The sequence below is a fragment of the Macaca nemestrina genome, chromosome 14 (genome assembly GCF_043159975.1).
Source record: "Macaca nemestrina isolate mMacNem1 chromosome 14, mMacNem.hap1, whole genome shotgun sequence".
Lineage (NCBI taxonomy): Eukaryota > Metazoa > Chordata > Mammalia > Primates > Cercopithecidae > Macaca > Macaca nemestrina.
The window spans coordinates 6,257,070-6,275,070 of NC_092138.1; the positions used below are offsets into that span (position 1 = coordinate 6,257,070).

At 44.2% G+C, this 18,001-nt stretch overlaps 2 protein-coding genes across 2 annotated transcripts in view; one reads left to right on the forward strand and one right to left on the reverse strand.

Moving 5' to 3' along the window:
• The first annotated feature begins 2,343 nt into the window (after positions 1 to 2,343).
• Positions 2,344 to 18,001, forward strand: part of LOC105498841 (serine palmitoyltransferase long chain base subunit 1) — a 74,601-nt gene continuing 58,943 nt past the window's right edge. The window contains exons 1-3 of the mRNA XM_011771193.2: positions 2,344 to 2,470; positions 4,739 to 4,846; positions 8,483 to 8,577. Coding sequence (XP_011769495.1) covers positions 2,414 to 2,470; positions 4,739 to 4,846; positions 8,483 to 8,577 — 260 coding nt within the window. The 5' untranslated portion in view covers positions 2,344 to 2,413. The remainder of the gene's footprint in view (positions 2,471 to 4,738; positions 4,847 to 8,482; positions 8,578 to 18,001) is intronic.
• Positions 11,937 to 13,198, reverse strand: LOC105498839 (putative UPF0607 protein ENSP00000382826). The gene has a single exon (XM_011771192.2). It carries the CDS (start codon positions 13,062 to 13,064, stop codon positions 11,937 to 11,939), a length of 1,128 nt encoding a protein of 375 aa, XP_011769494.2. The 5' UTR covers positions 13,065 to 13,198.

An 18,001-nucleotide genomic window follows, 5' to 3' on the forward strand; every position in this document is an offset into this window, starting at 1 on the left:
ACCTGAGGTCCACAGCCACAGAAAACTAGGATGCGACACACCAGAGTGAGGTTAAGAGCAGAAGTTTAATAGGCAAACGAAAGAGAAGAGCTCTCTGTGCAGAGAAAGGGGTCCCAGAGAAAATGGGTTGCCAGTTCTGCGGTAAAATGCACAGGGTTTTATGGATGAGCTTGAGGAAGCAGTGTCTGATTTACATAGGGAATGAAAGATTGGTTGGACCGGGTGTGCCATTTGCACAGTGCATGAAGAAGCTAGCCTCCCACCCTAATCTTTGATTATGCAGATGGCTTCTCTACCTGGCTGATGCCCTGTTGCCTGTTCCTTCACTGTACACGTGGTGAAAAAGAAAATGGAAGATGGAGTCTCCATGTTGAACATACCTGGTTTCCAGGTAGCCCTTTTCTATTGGCACAACTGCCAGCATTCTCCTATGCGCTTCCAGCTTGCTTATCTATGTTTCCAGCTCAATTTTTCAGGCTGCTCTTTGTCAGTAAAGAAATAATTTTGGGGTTGCTTTTTGTTCAGAAGGAAGCTCTGCTGAGGACTCTCTTACCCTCAATATCTGCCTAAATAATTGCTTTTTAACTCCTGTATCAATATCACTGGTACCATTTCAGAGTACTGGGGAAAGTCAGGGTTACTCAAATAAATGGCACTCAAAAAATCGTTATTCCTTTAGAAAAAAACATAATTAAGTCCCTTAACTCTCATTATACAAAAATGTAGTTTCCAGAATAAAGAGCTAATTGCAAATAACAACAAACTGCTGCATGAATGGTTGGAAATCACAGATGTGGTGAAGAAGGCCTTTCTAAGCAATATGCAGATCCAGAGACAAAAAGGGAACAGACTGAAGCACTGCATAAAATTTAAAATTAAAGTATGATGAAAGAGCAGAAACCACTAGGTGGAAACTGAGCAAAAATAGTTTTCACATAGGAAACAGAAAAATGTAAGATATGCAGAATGTATAGAGTTCCTATAAATCCATAAGAAAGCAAAAATAACCAATAGAAAAATGGATTAAGAATATTAATTGGCGATTCATACAGTCTATAAATGCCACTAAACATATAAGAAGCTGCGCAACCTCATGAGTAACCAGAAGCATCAATAATAAAGGTTAGTGAGGTATCATTTTATCTCCATTAAACTGGCAAATTTTTTTAAAAGATTGATAATATCCATCATGGACTACAGCATGGAAAAACTTTCAAATTATTTTAATTGGTTGAGCCATTTTGGCAGTACTTATCAAAATTAATAACGTGCATAGTCTTTAGATATATTCCATTTTGAAGAAACCAGTCAGAAAAACTCCAACATGCACAGAAAGATATACATAGAAGGAACATCGACAGTTATGGCAGCATTATTTGTAAGAGAGGAAAGGTGGGAACAACATAAGTATTCACCAATAGGTAAATGTTTAAATAAAATGGAACGAGAAATATACATAAATTATTCCATTAAAGTCTTCAGCCATTAAATACGAGATATATTAGGGGAAAAAATGCTGGGAAAAAAAAAAAAAGTAAGTTGTAGAAGAGTATTGTCCCTATGATCTCAATCATATTTAAGAAATCCAATCCAATTAAGTATGTGTGCGTGCATACTGCTTGCATATGCATTGGAAGGCTCCAAAAGGTTCTGCACCAAACTGCTATAGATTTAATACCTGCAAAGCCTTGGCCTGTGTCTGACAAATAGGAAGTGCTATTTGAGTTGGCTATTTTTGTGTATAATTATGCATTTCTTAATGATAATGCATTCCTGGATTACTTATGTTACTAAACGTAAATGTATTGGCCAGGCGCGGTGGCTCACGCCTCTAATCCCAGCGCTTTGGGAGGCCCAGGCGGGCGGATCACCCGAGGTCGGGAGTTTGAGACCAGCCTGACCAACATGGAGAAACCCCGTCTCTACTAAAAATACAAAATTAGCCAGGCGTGGTGGCGCACGCCTCTAATCTCAGCTACTCGGGAGGCTGAGGCAGGAGAATCGCTTGCACCCGGGAGGCTGAGGTTGCGGTGAGCCAAGATCGTGCCATTGCACTCCAGCCTGGGCAACAAGAGCGAAACTCCGTCTCAAAAAAAAAAAAAGTAAACGTATTTCAATCATTTTAACACTCTGCGCCCAACTGATGGCCAAGGGTAAGGCCCGTTCATTACTACTTTCTCCATCCCAAATCCAGCAGAGTGCGTAATGGACACAAGGTAAACAATTCCTGGAAGAATTTTGCGGAATCCCACCCGACCCCTCCCAGCCTCCCCTCAACCAGTGCGCGAGTGCGAGGAGGCGGTGCCCAGCGCTCCACCGCCCCGCCCTCCTCGGAGGCGAAGACGTCACTGAGCGGCGACGCGCACTTTTAGAACGTGTTTGTGACCCGCCTTCCGGAAGGAAGCGGTTAACTATGGCGACCGCCACGGAGCAGTGGGTCCTGGTGGAGATGGTTCAGGCACTCTACGAGGTGGGCTCCGCGCCGTGAGCGGTCCGCGACCACACCCGGGCCTGGGGAGGGTGGGACGGCGCGTGTGGATTTGTGGCCTGGGACCTCGGCGGGACTGGCTCGGTCACGCCCAGACTCGGCGTCTCTTGCTGGAAGGACTGCCGGGAGCTTCTATTCCCAGCTGTTGAGTGTAGGGAGGAACGGGTGGGGGCTGGGACCGAGGGTCTCGGTTTGAGTTCTTATGCTCCGGGTCCCCTGGAGGGTCAGGAAAGGAACATGTGTAAGGGGTCGCAGGAGACAGGTCTGCAAAAACCAGAGTTTAGACGGACGATAAAACGAAGTGGTGAAAATGAGTGGAAAACCTTGGTCTGGGAACGTCCTGAGGAAGTCAGTTCTTTGGAACTATGGAACAGTTCGTTGGGGAATAAAATTGTAATAAATTGGAGTTTGTTTTTGTCGAAAAGAAACCAAGTGATTTAGGATCTGTGAATAAGAAATAGTTTGTCATTCTTCTGCGCACATCAGTTTTCTATCTTATAAAGATACAACTAGTTTAGTAGATACTTATTTATTGAGACGGAATTTCGCTATTGTTGCTCAAGCTGGAGTGCAATGGCGCGATCTCGGCTCACTACAACCTCCGCCTCCCAGGTTCCAGCGATTCTCCTGCCTTAGACTCCCAAGTAGCTAGGACCAGATACCACCACACCCAAATAATCTTTTTATTTTTATTTTTTAAATAGAGACGGGGTACTTGCTATGTTGCCCAGGCTGGCCTCGAACTCCTGGCCTCAAGCAGTCCTCCTGCTTTGGCCTCTCGAAGTGCCGGGATTACAGGCATGAGCCACCACACCCAGCTGCAACTGAATTTTAAATTTCACTTAAATAGCCCCATGTAACTTAGTGACTGTCCACATTGGACCACACAAGTCTAGATGCTAGGGATAGTGCGGTGAACAAATAGGCAAAAGTGCCTGTGCCTATAGAGCTTACATTCATTTCAAGTGAATTTCACGTTACTTTTAATGATTTAGTGTCACCAAACTTCATATCACTGTCTACTGGTAGGGGTTATGATGGTGTTTTCCATTGCAGGACATACTGGAAATTTTATCTTGAAACATAGCAGAGACAGCAGATATGGCTCTGTCTTATGCTCATATATTAAGTGATGCCCAATATTAGATTAATTATAGTGACCTAAAATGAGTCACTAAAATTGAATAATCTTTTTTATAAATGATTTTTTAAAGAAATGGATTATTTTCTGTTAAATGTTGTTTGCTTCCTTTTTGAAGATTGACAGTAATGTAACTTTTCATTCCCCAAAACTGTCCAGCAGTGAGACTTGGGAGAACTCCTTTATGTAACATTTCCTGGGAAGGAAAAGAAGGGGCGTTTGTGATTTTTATTCACTAGACAAATAGTTTCTCAACTTAGGCGATTTCTTTTTGGAGTGAACTCTTAACTAGTGGCTTGGGTAGATGTTTGCTTGCTAGAATCCAACTATTGAGAAAACTAAAAGGTATTTAGACATTCATAAATGAATTGTATTTAGGGGGATGAGCAAATTTTAAAATTGATAAAAATAAACTTCTTACTCCCAATTCCTATGCACATTGAATGTAGAATATGAGTATCTTGTATAGTGTACCCAAAAAAGAAATAACCACTGAAATTAAATAATCTGATAGTTGATACTGTTTTAAATATTGGGATTCTGTGTTAGATTTTATTTATTTATTTATTTGAGATGGAGTTTTGCTCCTGTTGCCCAGGCTGGAGTGCAGCAGTATGATCTCGGCTCACCACAACCTCCACCTCCTGGGTTCAAGCGATTCTCCTGCCTCAGCCTCCCAAGTAGCTGGGATTACAGGCGTGCGCCACCACACCCAGCTAATTTTGTATTTTTAGTAGAGACAAGGTTTCTCCATGTTAGTCAGGTTGGTCTCGAACTTCCTACCTCAGGTAATCTGCCCACCTCGGCCTCCCAAAGTGCTGGGATTACAGGTATGAGCCACTACGCCCGGCCTAGATTTTATTTTTTAAATTTTTATTCCCAAAGAAGTTTTAAAAGCTAAAAATATTAGGGGTTTTTCATGTGAAGGAGAAATCGCCTGCTATTAGAAATGGAGAAAGGAATGAATAGAAATTAAGGGAGCTTCTAAAGTAAATTGTTACGAATAGGCTAAAAGTCATAGGAGGCAGTATATGCAGGTGTAGTAAATTTTATGTGCAGGTGTTAGAAGTGTATGGTTCATTTCTTACTTGTTTTTGACTCACTCTTAGGCTCCTGCTTACCATCTTATTTTGGAAGGGATTCTGATACTCTGGATAATCAGACTTCTTTTCTCTAAGACTTACAAATTACAAGAACGATCTGATCTTACAGTCAAGGTAAGAAATTAAATCTGTTTTAATTATTGAGTATGTGATTATAGTTGCTCTGTCCTTCCAGAAAGGATTTTTGGTGGCTCAACTATGTGTGTTAAAGCATTTTCTGTAATGTAAGGAAATCAAGGGGAATGAAATATCAGGGTAGGCAAAATATGGGGAAATCTAGAAATAAAGTCAGTACCCAAATGAAGACCATATTATGTCTTGGATACTTTGCTAGGAGTAAACAGCAGTCTTGCAAATAGATGGTTAGAAGGAAGCCTGAGCGACTGCTGGAGTTTGAATGTTCATATGAGGGTTGTGTGAGTCGCTGCAGAATAGCACAACTCTTTCTGAAGTGTGGGATGAAGTTTCCCCTGTAGGTTTCCTGAAGGAGAGTCAGAGTAGAAAAGAATCCTCCTCATACCCACCTCACATGGAATTTTGATGTGTTGTGTATGGTAAAGAAAAAAAAATTCTGAGCATAGAAGTTAAATTTTCATAAATTGTCAAGTCACCCACAAAACTACATGGAAAAGAGCCTCTAGCTCTAGTGATAAGGAAAGAGGCGCGCGTGGTAAGTGCACAAAACTCACAAGTGTTTCTGTTTTTATTCTAGCCACACCTAGACATGGTATTTCTAGCAGTGTATTCCCTGTGACTTTTGCATTGCAACAGACAATTTTGATACTGCCGAAGTTGATGTAAAGTGACTGCGCCTGAAAAGCTTCAGGGGGTTTGAATAAGGATAGCTATGATAACAAGTGCTATGTGGCTTACAGAGGAATAAGCGATAAGTGATGTTAAGTCAGTTTGGCTTAGACAAATAGAGCTTGTTATAACTATTCCTCATAAGGATAGTATGAGGAAGGGGTAGGATATATATTCTGTTAGGTGGCTGAGGACGAGGGTAAGTCATATGATACCGTAGCCGCCTAGTTTTAGTAGTACTGCTGCAAGTACTATTGAGCTGGCAATAGGGACTTCTATGTGGGCTTTAGGGAGTCATAGGTGAAGTCCATGTAGAGGTATTTTTACTATAGAAGCCATAATACATACTAGTCATATAAGGTTGTTAGATCAGGAGTTCAATAGTTCTTAACTAGTAAACATTATTATTAGGATATTTAGTGAACCTGAGCTATTTCAGGTATGGATGAGTGTAATAAGTAAGGGAGGGGATCCTACTAGTGTATAAAATAAATATGAGCTTGCATTAGGCATTCTGGTTGGTTACCTCAGCGGGTAATAACGATTAGGGTAGGGATGACTGTAGCTTTGAAAAGAATGTAAAATATAACTAGTTCTGTGGCTGTAAATGCTGTAATTTAAAAAGTTTGTAGGAAAATTAATTTGGAAATATTGAGTGTTTTTCCATAGGGGTGATTCATTAGACAGGTGATGTTGGCCTGCTGAGATTATAAGAGGTAGTAGTCAGGCTGTTTGGATTGGAAGAGGTGATGTTAATGGGTCAGAAGAAAAAGTTAATGAGAAGTTAGATGAATTATTGTTAGGTTGATTAAAAAATAGGGTAGTGAGGCTGATGAATAGGCTACGAGTAGCTATATTCAGATTATAGAGTTTTTGGAGAGTCATATTGTAACACTATAGTTGTTGGAATGATAATTTTTGGCATTGGAGTCAATTTAGATTTTGTACATAGTCTAGGCCAGATGCGTTGGAGATGGAGACTAGCAAAGCAAGGCCTACTGCGGCTCTGCAGGCAGCAAATACCAAGAGGATAGTGGGTATGAGGAATCCTAGAGTGAAATGTATGTTTACAGTTACGAGCATATTTATGATAAATATTGACAGTATGATGCCTTCTAGGCATAATCGGGATGATGTTAGGTGGGATCGATAGATTAGTACTCCCAGCAGTGCTACGGTGTATGCTAATACAATGTTAATATAAATAAATGGCATTTGGTAAATATGGTCTATCATAATCTAATGAGTCGAAATCATTTAATTTAAACTATTTACCAATTTAACTCAATCTAATCCTTTTTTGGGTTCATTCATAAATTAGGCCTAGGATTAGAATGGTAATTAGTAGAAGGGCTGTGCTGATTATTAGGATAAGGTTATTTGTTTGAAGGGCTCATGGCAGGGGTAGTAGTAGGGCGATTTCTAAATCGAATAGGAGAAATGTGATGGCTACTAGGAAGAATTTTATGGAGAAGAGGAGGCAGGTAGAGGTTAATGGATCAAATCCACATTCATAAGGGCTGGATTTTTCTATATAAGTATTAAGTTATGGGAGTCAAAATGTAATTACTACTAATAGAGTTAATAAGGTGTCAGTTATTAGGGCTAGTGCTAGGTTAATTACTCTTCTTCAGACTTTGTCGAAACTAGTTGATTGGAAGTCAGTGGTACTGCTTATACTAAAAGAGTAGTAGAACCCTCATCAGTAGATAGAGACACATAGGAATAGTCATACGACATCTACAGAGTGTCAATATCAGGTGGCGGCTTCAAAGTCAAATGGTGGTTGGATGTAAAATGAATTTTTTTTTTTTGAAACAGAGTTTTGCTCTTGCTGCCCAGGCTGGAGTGCAATGGCGCAATCTCGCCTCACCGCAGCCTCTGCCTCCCAGGTTCAAGCAATTCTCCTGCCTCAGCCTGCCCGAGTAGTTGGGATCATAGGCACGCGCAAATTTTGTATTTTTATTAGAGACGGGGTTTCTCCATGTTGGTTGGGCTGGTCTCGAACTCCCGACCTCAGGTGATCTGCCCACCTCGGCCTCCCAAAGTGCTGGGATTACAGGCATGAGCCACTATGCCTGGCCTAAAATGAAATTTTAATTGGCAGAGAAGGCAGATGGTGAGAATTGTTGATCCAATAATAACATGAAGTCCATGAAAGCCTGTGGCTGTAAAGAATGTTGAGCTGTAGATTCCATCAGAGATAATAAAGGGGGCCTCGAAATATTCTGAGATTTTAGAAGGGTGAGATAGACTCCTAAGAGGATTGTGGTAAATAGTGCTTGAATTACTTGTTTTTTGTTACCTTCTATTAGGCTGTGATGGGCTCAAGTAATTGGAACTCCTGATGCAATAATACAGACGTATTTAGGAGAGGTACTTCTAAAGGGTTCAGGGGAAGAATACCTGTTGGGGGTCAGTGTCCTCCTAATTCTGGGGTTGGTGCTAAACTGGAGTGATAGAATGCCCAGAAAAAACTGGCGAAGAAGAATACTTCAGAGATAATAGGAGCATCCCGTATCAGAGGCCTTTTTGGACAACTGCTGTGTGGTGGCCTTGGAATGTACTTTCTCGGACAATATCACGTCATCATTGATATATAGTCAGTGTGTTGGTTAGTAGGCCTAAAGTTTTAACTTTTAAGAGTGGTAGAATTAAAGTAATCCTATGGTTAGGCCAGATGTTATTCGGAGAGCCGAGAGAGCTCCTGTTAGTGGTCAAGGGCTAGGTACAGCTATATGGTAGGCATGTATCTGGTGGGTCATTATGTATTATCATGCAAACAAAGACTTACTAATAATGTGAAGACATAAGCTTGAATAAGAGTGACAGCGAACTTGAGAATACTTAGTAGAATTAGAATAATAAGAGATAGTGAAGTAGCAGAGACACTCATAATTGATAATATTAGCACTGCACTGTATTTTAATTCTTTTTCTCCTATAGGAAAAAGAAGAACTGATTGAAGAGTGGCAGCCAGAACCTCTTGTTCCTCCTGTCCCAAAAGACCATCCCGCTCTCAACTACAACATCGTTTCAGGGTAAATTGATTTTGCTACCTGAAATACTTGTATTTGGCTTCTTGTAGTAACTTGCAGTGTATAGTGCTTTATATGTAGTAGTCCTTTTTTTTTTTTTTTTTTTTTTTTTTTTTTTTTTTTTTTTTGAGACGGAGTCTCACACTGTTGCCCAGGCTGGAGTGCAGTGGCGCGATCTCGGCTCACTGCAAGCTCCGCCTCCCGGGTTCCCGCCATTCTCCTGCCTCAGCCTCCTGAGTAGCTGGGACTACAGGCGCCCGCCACCGCGCCCGGCTAATTTTTTGTATTTTTAGTAGAGACGGGGTTTCACTGTGGTCTCGATCTCCTGACCTTGTGATCCGCCCGCCTCGGCCTCCCAAAGTGCTGGGATTACAGGCTTGAGCCACCGCGCCCGGCCGTAGTAGTCCTTTTTTATCTGAAACAAGACGTTTAGAAGTTCCCAGGAGTAGGCCGGGCGCTGTGGCTCAAGCCTGTAATCCCAGCACTTTGGGAGGCCGAGACGGGCGGATCACGAGGTCGGGAGATCGAGACCATCCTGGCTAACACGGTGAAACCCCGTCTCTACTAAAAAAATACAAAAAACTAGCCGGGCGAGGTGGCGGGCGCCTGTAGTCCCAGCTACTCGGGAGGCTGAGGCAGGAGAATGGCGTGAACCCGGGAGGCGGAGCTTGCAGTGAGCTGAGATCCGGCCACTGCACTCCAGCCTGGGCGACAGAGCAAGACTCCGTCTCAAAAAAAAAAAAAAAAAAGTTCCCAGGAGTAACAGCTTTAGCTCCTGATTTTAAAAAATTTATTCTAGGGATGATATAGACATTTTTTAAAATCTCCAATGTAAGCATTAAAGCTTGCCCTTTTTTCCAAGAATGTGCACGTGTTAATATTTCAAATGGTCGAACACTTAAAATGAAAAGCAACGGACTCCTGGTTTTTACCCATCTGGTTATTTTCTGATTTTAAATCTGTTACATGTTACCTTCATAATTCTAGATACTATAGTATGCTTAACTACTGTTTGTTGATTCACCAACTACAGACAACACCTGTTGATCCCACAGTATGAATTATGGAGCTTCTGCTCACTTACGCCTCTTCCCTGCTTGCTTCCAGTGTCTCATCTATTTTTCACTTTTCATTCTCTTGGCTGTCTTTGCTATATTGTATGTATTTTCATTAGTTAAGAAATATATTAAGAATACAGAAAGTTGATATCAGACACCTATATACCTGCCATCCAGAATTAATAGGTGTTAACAGTTTGCTATTTTTAATTCAAACTTACTTTTACAGATAAATACAATACTACAAATGTATCTTAAGAAATTCCTTCGCCTCCGTCATTTACTCTTGCCTCTCATACAGATAACCACCGTCTTGAAGTTGGTGATTATCTTTGCTTATATTTATAATTTTACCATATATGCCTGTTGCCATAAAAATATTTAGTTTATTTTAGAATGTGATACGAGATATTTTCCTGAGTATTATTGTTCTGATTCTGATCTGATCACAGAGAAGCTTTTATTCTTCACTTCTGAAGATCTCTTTAGTCTTATAAAAGTTTTATATATTCTGAAATCAAACCTACCAATCTTTTTTTTTTTTTTTTTTTTGAGACAAGAGTCTCGCTCTGTCCTCCAGGCTGGAGTGCAGTGGCGCGATCTTGGCTCACTGCAAGCTCCGCCTCCCGGGTTCTCGCCATTCTCCTGCCTCAGCCTCCCCAGTAGCTCACTGCAAGCTCCGCCTCCCGGGTTCACGCCATTCTCCTGCCTCAGCCTCCCCAGTAGCTGGGACTACAGGCACACACCGGCACACCTGGCTAATTTGTTGTGTTTTTAGTAGAGACGGAGTTTCACTGTGTTAGCCAGGATGGTCTCGATCTCCTGACCTTGTGATCTGCCCGCCTTGGCCTCCCAAAGTGCTGGGATTACAGATGTGAGCCACTGCGCCTGGCCCAAACTTAGCAGTCTTTTATAATTTGGTCTTTTGAGGTCTTAGGGAATCCTTTCCTACCCAAAAGGTCTAATTTGATTGTTTTCCATATGATGGCCAGTTGTCCCAGCATTATTAGTTGAATAATCGAGTATTTACCTACTGCTTGGAAATTTCCCTTCTTTGGTAAGCCAGATTCCCTTCTAAAGGGTCTGTTTCTGGCTTTTATTTTTATTCATTGGGTATATTTGTATCTCTGTGTACCAGAGACTCATTCATATATACCACAGCTTTATAATAAACGTTGATTAGAGTGTCTTTCTACCTCCATGTTCTTCAGAATTGTCTAGGCTATTCTTGACCCTTCTTCACTGTGAGTTTAGGTTTGGGTGATCATACTTAACCAAAAAAATGCATTTGGATTTTTTATTAGAAGTGTGTTGAATTTATGGATTAATTTAGGAGGCTTGGTATCTTGCTGATACTTAATCTCACTACCCATTTATATGATATATATTGCTTGCATACTTGGGTCTTTTGTCTTGTATACTTGAGTCTTGCTCTGTCGCCAGGCTGGAGTGCAGTGGCGCAATCTTGGCTCACTGCAACCTCCGCCTCCCGGGTTCAAGCCATTCTTCTGCCTCAACCTCCCGAGTAGCTGGGACTAGAGGCACGAGCCACCATGCCCGGCTAATTTTTGTATTTTCGGTAGAGATGGAGTTTCACCATGGTGGCCAGAATGGTCTCGATCTCTTTTTTTTTAATTAAAAGCTTTAATGTCAAAAATACAAAGTTGGGAAGGGCAGAAAAATCACACACAAGACTGTCACTTCACACCTGGAGGACTGCACAGCAGCCCGGCAGAGACGCTCCTCGCTTCCCAGATGGTGAGGGGGCCGAGCAGAGGTGCTCCTCACTTCCCAGACAGGGCGGTGGCCGGGCAGAAGCGCTCCTCACTTCCCAGAGGGTGCAGGGGCTGGGCAGAGGCGCTCCTCCCTTAACAAATGGTGAGGGGCCCGGGCAGAGGTGCTCCTCATTGCCTAGACAGGGCGGAGGCCAGGCAGAAGGGCTCCTCACTTCGCAGACGGGGTGGTGGCCTGGCAGAGGCGCTCCTCATTTCCCAGACGGTGAGGGGGCCGGACAGAGACGGTGAGGGGGCCGAGCAGAGGCGCTTCTTACTGCCAAGATGGGACGGCGGCCAGAAAGAGGTGCTCTTCTCTTTCCAGACTGTGAGGCAGCGGGGCAGAGGCGCTCCTCACTGCCCAGACCGGGCGGGGGGCCAGGCAGAGGCGCTCGTCACTGCCCAGACGGGGCGGGGGCCAGGCAGAGGTGCTCCTCACTGCCCAGATGGTGCGGGGACCAGGCAGAGATGCTCTTCAGGTCTTGATCTCTTGACCTCCTGATCCACCGCCTCGGCCTCCCAGAGTGCTGGATTACAGGCGTGAGCCACCGCGCCTGCCCTGCCGTATCTTCTTTCTCCTCCCAAGCGGCTGTTTTCGTCTCCTGGATTTTGATGTTCTGCTTAACACCCCCATGTTCTTATCCATGTTGCCCAGCTGGAGGTGTCCTTCCCTTTGGGAAGCCTGACCCAGCTCTAACAGTGCCTCAGGAGATAGGCAGGGAAGCTTAGCGGGTGGGGCCCGCTCGTTTCTATCCCACCTCAGTTGCAGGGGAGGGGTGGGTTGCAGCTGCAGTGGTGGCCCTGACAGCTTTCTTTTGCGGGACCCGAGGCCGGCAGCTCTGGGTGGAGAAGAGCTACTTGATCCAAGAAGGGCTGCAGGATCTTTGAGCTGCATGTCCTTCCCCGCGATCAGCAAGCCTGGAGAGCTGGGCAGGTGGTCTTTACCCAGCACCTTCAAGGCTGCCTTCTCTGGCCACAGGGAGCAGCCCGGAACTGGGGCAGGGAGCACTATTGGAGCTGGGTCAGGCTTCCCAAAGGGAAGGATGCCTCCAGCAGGGCTGTGTGAGCTGGAAACTCCATGGTCCTTGGAGTAGAAACTCACTGCATGCACCTGGGCCTTGTCACTCTGGTTCTTTTCTGTCAAGCTCTTGAGGTGGGCATTTCCGTCCAAGGGCCTGGGACTGCACCAGGAGGAAGTGAGGTTTCCCTGAGTCTCCAGGGGCCTAGAGGTGGAGGCTGCTTCCCCATTGCTACAAGGGCCCCTTTTATTGTCCTCCTGCCCCTGCGTCTCTACCTGGTCTTTCACCTCCGTTGCTTCTTTGGGCTCTTCTGCCCTCACCTCCGTCTTCGGGAGCCTGGCTGGGATCACCTGCTCATCTAATGAAGGCAGTCGGAGGTTAAACGTGCGTCTGAGGCGAGGGATCCTCACGGTGCTGGGGTGTCCGAACATCATGGAGTTGCGAGCAGACAGCACGGGTTTCTTCCTTGAGGGGGGGCTCCAGACCTCAGGACGCGGGACCCTCGGTGGGGTGCCCCTGTTCCGAGGGAGAAGACACAGCCTCGTAGGGGCGCCGTCCCACCTGGCTGGAAAAGAAGGCCCAGGATGTCGCTGAGGGTAGAAGAGGAATCGGGAACAGCCCAGGGTTCCAGGGGCAGGCATAGGTGCAGGAGCCGCAGGGTGAGCCCTGCCAGCTGGGAAGACCTCACGGATAACACGAGCAGGTTGCCAATGGCATGGCGGGGACCTGTGGTGGAACCAGGAACAAAATACGCTGAGACGAGCACGTTGCCGATGGCCTCGCCGGGGCCTGCGGCGGAACCAGGAACAAAATATGTTTAGTGAGTTGCCCATTTTGAGCAAGTTGTGCGCGGACGAAACTAGGGGTCAGAAGTGGAGAGGATACTCCTAAGTCACCCACTTCTCTGTGGCTGGGTGCGCACTGGGCACCTGGGAGCTTATGACATCACCATGGGGCTGGTGACAGAGCAAGGGTGTGGAGGAGTGCTTAGGAGCCCAGCGAGGGTGCCCACAAGAGGAGTCAAAGGACAAAGGGCGGGGCCCCTCCACCGGTCCAGCTGGACTCTAGCCTCAGGGACGTCCTGCTCCTGTGGGCACATGTGTGGCTCTGGATGGGGCCTAGGGGCTGTTGGGGGTGCGGGGCTGATCCGCCAGAGCCCTTCCCGCCTAGTGCCTGGCCCAGGTGCTGGCTGGCACCCAGTGGCCCTGTCTTGGCTGGCCCTGTTCCCCGGGTTACAGTGCCAGAACTTGCTGGAAGCAGGGCGCAGGACCAGCCAGATCTCATCAGGCTCCCCAGGGCCTCTCCATTGCTTCTGTGCCGCCTGGAGCCAGGCCCGCCTTCTCCATGGCTGCGGTGGCCTTGAGGACCTCCAGCCTCGCTGAGCAGATTTCCAAGGAGAGGACACGGTGCCCTGACCTGACTGGATGCTGCCTCTTACTGCATAGCCCCCTGGCAGGCAGGGCCTCCACTTCTTTTTACAAATTTGTCTGAGATCATTACTCAGGTCATTCAGGTGGTCATGGCCCAGCCAGGCTTTGGACCCGAGCTGTGCTATTCCACAGCTGGCACTCTGGCCTGTGTGCCTCATGATCATGGATACAGCACGTATTCTTATTTATTCCTGTAGTCCTGGGGTACTTCGCACCGTGGCATATCTGTAATAAGCACATGCACACCTAGAAGGAGGTCTTCACTTCAACATATAAGTTGACCATGGCCCACTCTGGGCTCCAGTCCTCTACAAAGATGTAGGGCAGGGACTACCAATTAACACAGCACCATCCCACATTGCTCTTCTAATGGAGCCTTTCACCCCAGATGTTCTTTCTTGTCTGATGGGAAGGATCCAAGTATGTAAAGATTATGTTCTAGATCAGCTTTGGTCTATCCTAAAAGAAATTTGCCAGTGGATTATTCCATGTAGATAAAACTCAGTTTCTCTGGTCTTCCTGGAATGTGTCTAGAAAACAAATACATTATTTACAAGTTAATAGTAGATCAATGTATTGGATTAAAATGTGGCGAACATAATTTGGTCATTGTGATCATGCCAGCTCAGTCAACTATTCACCACACATTATGATGCCCTAAATGTAACTCTAGATTTTCTTATGCCCTAGAGAAGGACATACTCTTGGGTGTCTGGACTAGGGAAACATGTATGAAAAACCATTCAGCCACTCTACATCTTTTTATTAGAGAATTGAAACTGTCTGTATTCAAAGATATTATTAAAAGGCAAGAAGTTAACTTCTGTCATTTTGTTAATTGTTTTCTGGTTGTTTTGTAGATCTTTTGTTTCTTTTATTGTTCGCTTTATGGTTTGGTGAGTTTCTGTACTGATAAACTTTGATTCTTTATTTCATTGACATATCTGGTGTAATTTTTTTCTCTTTGGTTACTCTTCCATTTAAAAATTTATAGTTGTGATAGACTATTTAAAGCTGATAAAAAGTTTTGATCACACACGAACCTGCTATACTATCCCCACATCCCCTGTCAATGCACAGAATTTGTACTTTTTTGCCTTAATTTATATTGTTCTGTATTGGGCATTTATTAAGAACTCATTGTGGATATAAATATCTTTGACTATTTTGATGTTCACCTTTCTCAAGGGTGATTTGAAAGATTCTAAAGCATCATTTCAGTAATGTAGAATTCTCAATTTGAATGTTAATTTATTTTTAACAGGTTGATAATGTCCTGTGTTTTTGCATTAGTAGTTATTGTTCTTTCACTTGTGATTGAAGCACTCCCTTAAGCATTTCTTGTCAGGCTGGTCTTATGGTGATGAATTCCATAAGCATTTGCTTGTCTGGTAAAGACTTTATTTCTTTAATTTCTGATGGATAGCTGTGCTAAGTACAGTACTCTTTGCTGACAGATTTCTCATTAGCACTTTGTTTGAATATATCATCCTAATGTCTCCTAGCCTTCAAGGTTTCTGCTGTGAAAACTCCTGATAGTCTAAAGGAGACTTGCTTACTTGGGATTTGATGCTTCTCTCTTGCTAATTTTAGAATTTTTTCTTTGTGTTTGACTTTTGACAAATTGATTATAATGTACCTTAGACAAGGCCTTTTTGGGTTGAATATGTATTAGACCCTTTAAGCTTCATGGAACTGGGTGTCCATATGTCTCCCAAGAATTGGGAGATTTTCAGCTATTATTTTGTTAAATAAGTTTTCTGTGTCTTTGTCTGTCTCTTCTCTCTGTTTCTCTTCTATATTTCCAAAATCTGTTATCGTAATGTCATGGCACAAGTCTCATAGGCTTTCTTTGATTCTTTTTCCTCTTTTTTTCTCCTTTTTTCCATCAGGCTGGGTTATTTCAAAAGTCCTGTCTGCAAGTTCAGAAATTCTTTCTTTTGTTTGACCTAGTGTGCTGTTGAAGCTCAGTTGTACTTTTTATTTCACTCGTTCAGTTCTTCATTCCTAAGGTTTCTGTTGGTTTGTTTTCTTTAATGATATCTATGTCTTTGTTGAATTTCTCATTCAGGTTATGGCTTTTTTTTATTATTTGTTAGGTTTTCTATCTGTATTCTCTTGTATCTCATTGAATTTTCTTAAGATCAATATTTGAAATTCCTTTTAAGGCAGTTTGAAAATTGCCATTTATTTAGGGTAACTTTGTGAAACATTATGCACCTTTGGTGGTGTCGAGTTTCATTGCATTTTCATGTTTCTTATCTCCTATGTTTATATTTATGATACTGTTGACATGGTCACGTTTTCCAGTTGTATAGAGTAGTTTATGTAGAGAAAGACTTTCACCTGGAGAAGTGTCTTAGGGTGACAGTTGGATGGGCTGCATCTGCTTTAGTTCCGGGAGGACAGAATAATGTAGTATCTGTGCTTTTCTCTTGCCTTTTTTTTTTCTTTTGCTATTATCCATTTTGGCGATACCTCTGAGTGCCTTGGTGACCTAGGCTGCAGGAGCATGTGCAGTTTGTTTTTCTGCTCAGGACTGGGGGTTGTGGAGGAAGGCGGCAGTCTCAGGAAGCTGCATGCCTAGTTAGTGAGTGTGTTACTGAGTCATAAGGGTTGGTTCACCAGTTTGAGATGGGACTCCCCTGGAAACACTCGCCTGGCTGTGGATTACTGGGGCTGGTCTGCAGGCTTGAGATGGGGATCCTCTGGAAGCAACAGGCCCAGTTGGTGAGCACACCAATGGCATGAGAAATCAGCCCACAGTTAGAGTGTCGCAGTCACTAGGATGTGGAAGGCAGACCTCTTTGAGAGTTTGTTTCTAGGATAGAGAGAGCAGTAGCTGCTTTCCTGGAGAACGCTGTTGTAATGACAGGGTAGCCTCTGTCATTTCAGAGGAGGCAGTGACCACTAGTTCATGGAGCAGAATATACACAGCTATGGCTTGGTTTTCTAGATGGTGCTGTATGTGGGCTCCTTCTCTGGGGCAGTATAGCCCTGTGGACATCAAGCAGCTCCCTAAACTAGGCTGCTAGAGATGGGGTTTCTCTGTGTTGGTCAGGTTGGTCTCAAACTCCTGACCTCTGGTAATCTGCCCGCGTCGGCCTCCCAAAGTGCTGGGATTACAGGCGTGAGCCACCATACCTGGCCTACCTTTTTTTTTTTTTTAAAGAAACTTGCTTATGTTGTTCTTTATTTTCTTCTTGTTTTTTTTCCCCCAGGTTTCCTTACAATCATGCATTACTTAATGACGTAGATACGTTCTGAGAAATGTGTTAGGCAATTCCATTGTCATGCAAACATCATCGAGTAAACTTACACAGACCTAGATGTGTAGTGTGTACCTATAACCTGGTACACCTAGGCTATGTGGTATAGCCTGTTACTCCTAAGTTACAAACTATACAGCATGTTACTCTACTGAATGCTCTAGGCAGTTGTAGCAAACTTGTATTTGTGTATCTAAATATATTTAAGCATAGAGAAGGTACAGTAGGGCCAGGCATGGTGGCTTATGCCTGTGATCTCAGCACTTTGGGAGGCTAAGGTGGGCAGGTCACTTGAGCCCAGGAATTTGAGAGCAGCCTGGGCAACATGACAAAACCCCTTCTCTACCAAAGAATCCAAAAAATTAGCTGGGTGTGGTGGTATAGGCCTGTAGTCCCAGCTACTTGGGAGGATGAGGTGGGAGGATGGCTTGAGCCCGGGAGGTGGAGGTTGCAGTGAGACAAGATTGCGCCACTGTGCTCCATCCTAGGCAACACAGCCAGACCCTGTCCCCCCCCCCCAAAAAAAAAGTACAGTAAAAATACAGTATTATAATCTTATAGGACTACTGTTGTATATGTGGTCCATTTTGTCAATTGAGATGTCGTTATGTGGCACATGACTGTATATCCATTAATTGTAGGTGATTGAGACTGGCTCTTGGAAAACACATCTACACTCACTGTCCCCAGGCCTGGACTAGCTCCTGTCGTGCCTTTGTGTGGATTAGGGGAGGGTACTCTTCCTCCAGTAAGTGCAGCAGCCTGGTGCAGACCTTGGGCTGTGGTGCCAACACTTGGGTGCCCCTTCTAGGACCCCAGCTCATGCAGCGGCCTTGCGCTGCTCTTTCTTCTGGCAGAGTTCAGATATAGCATAATGTG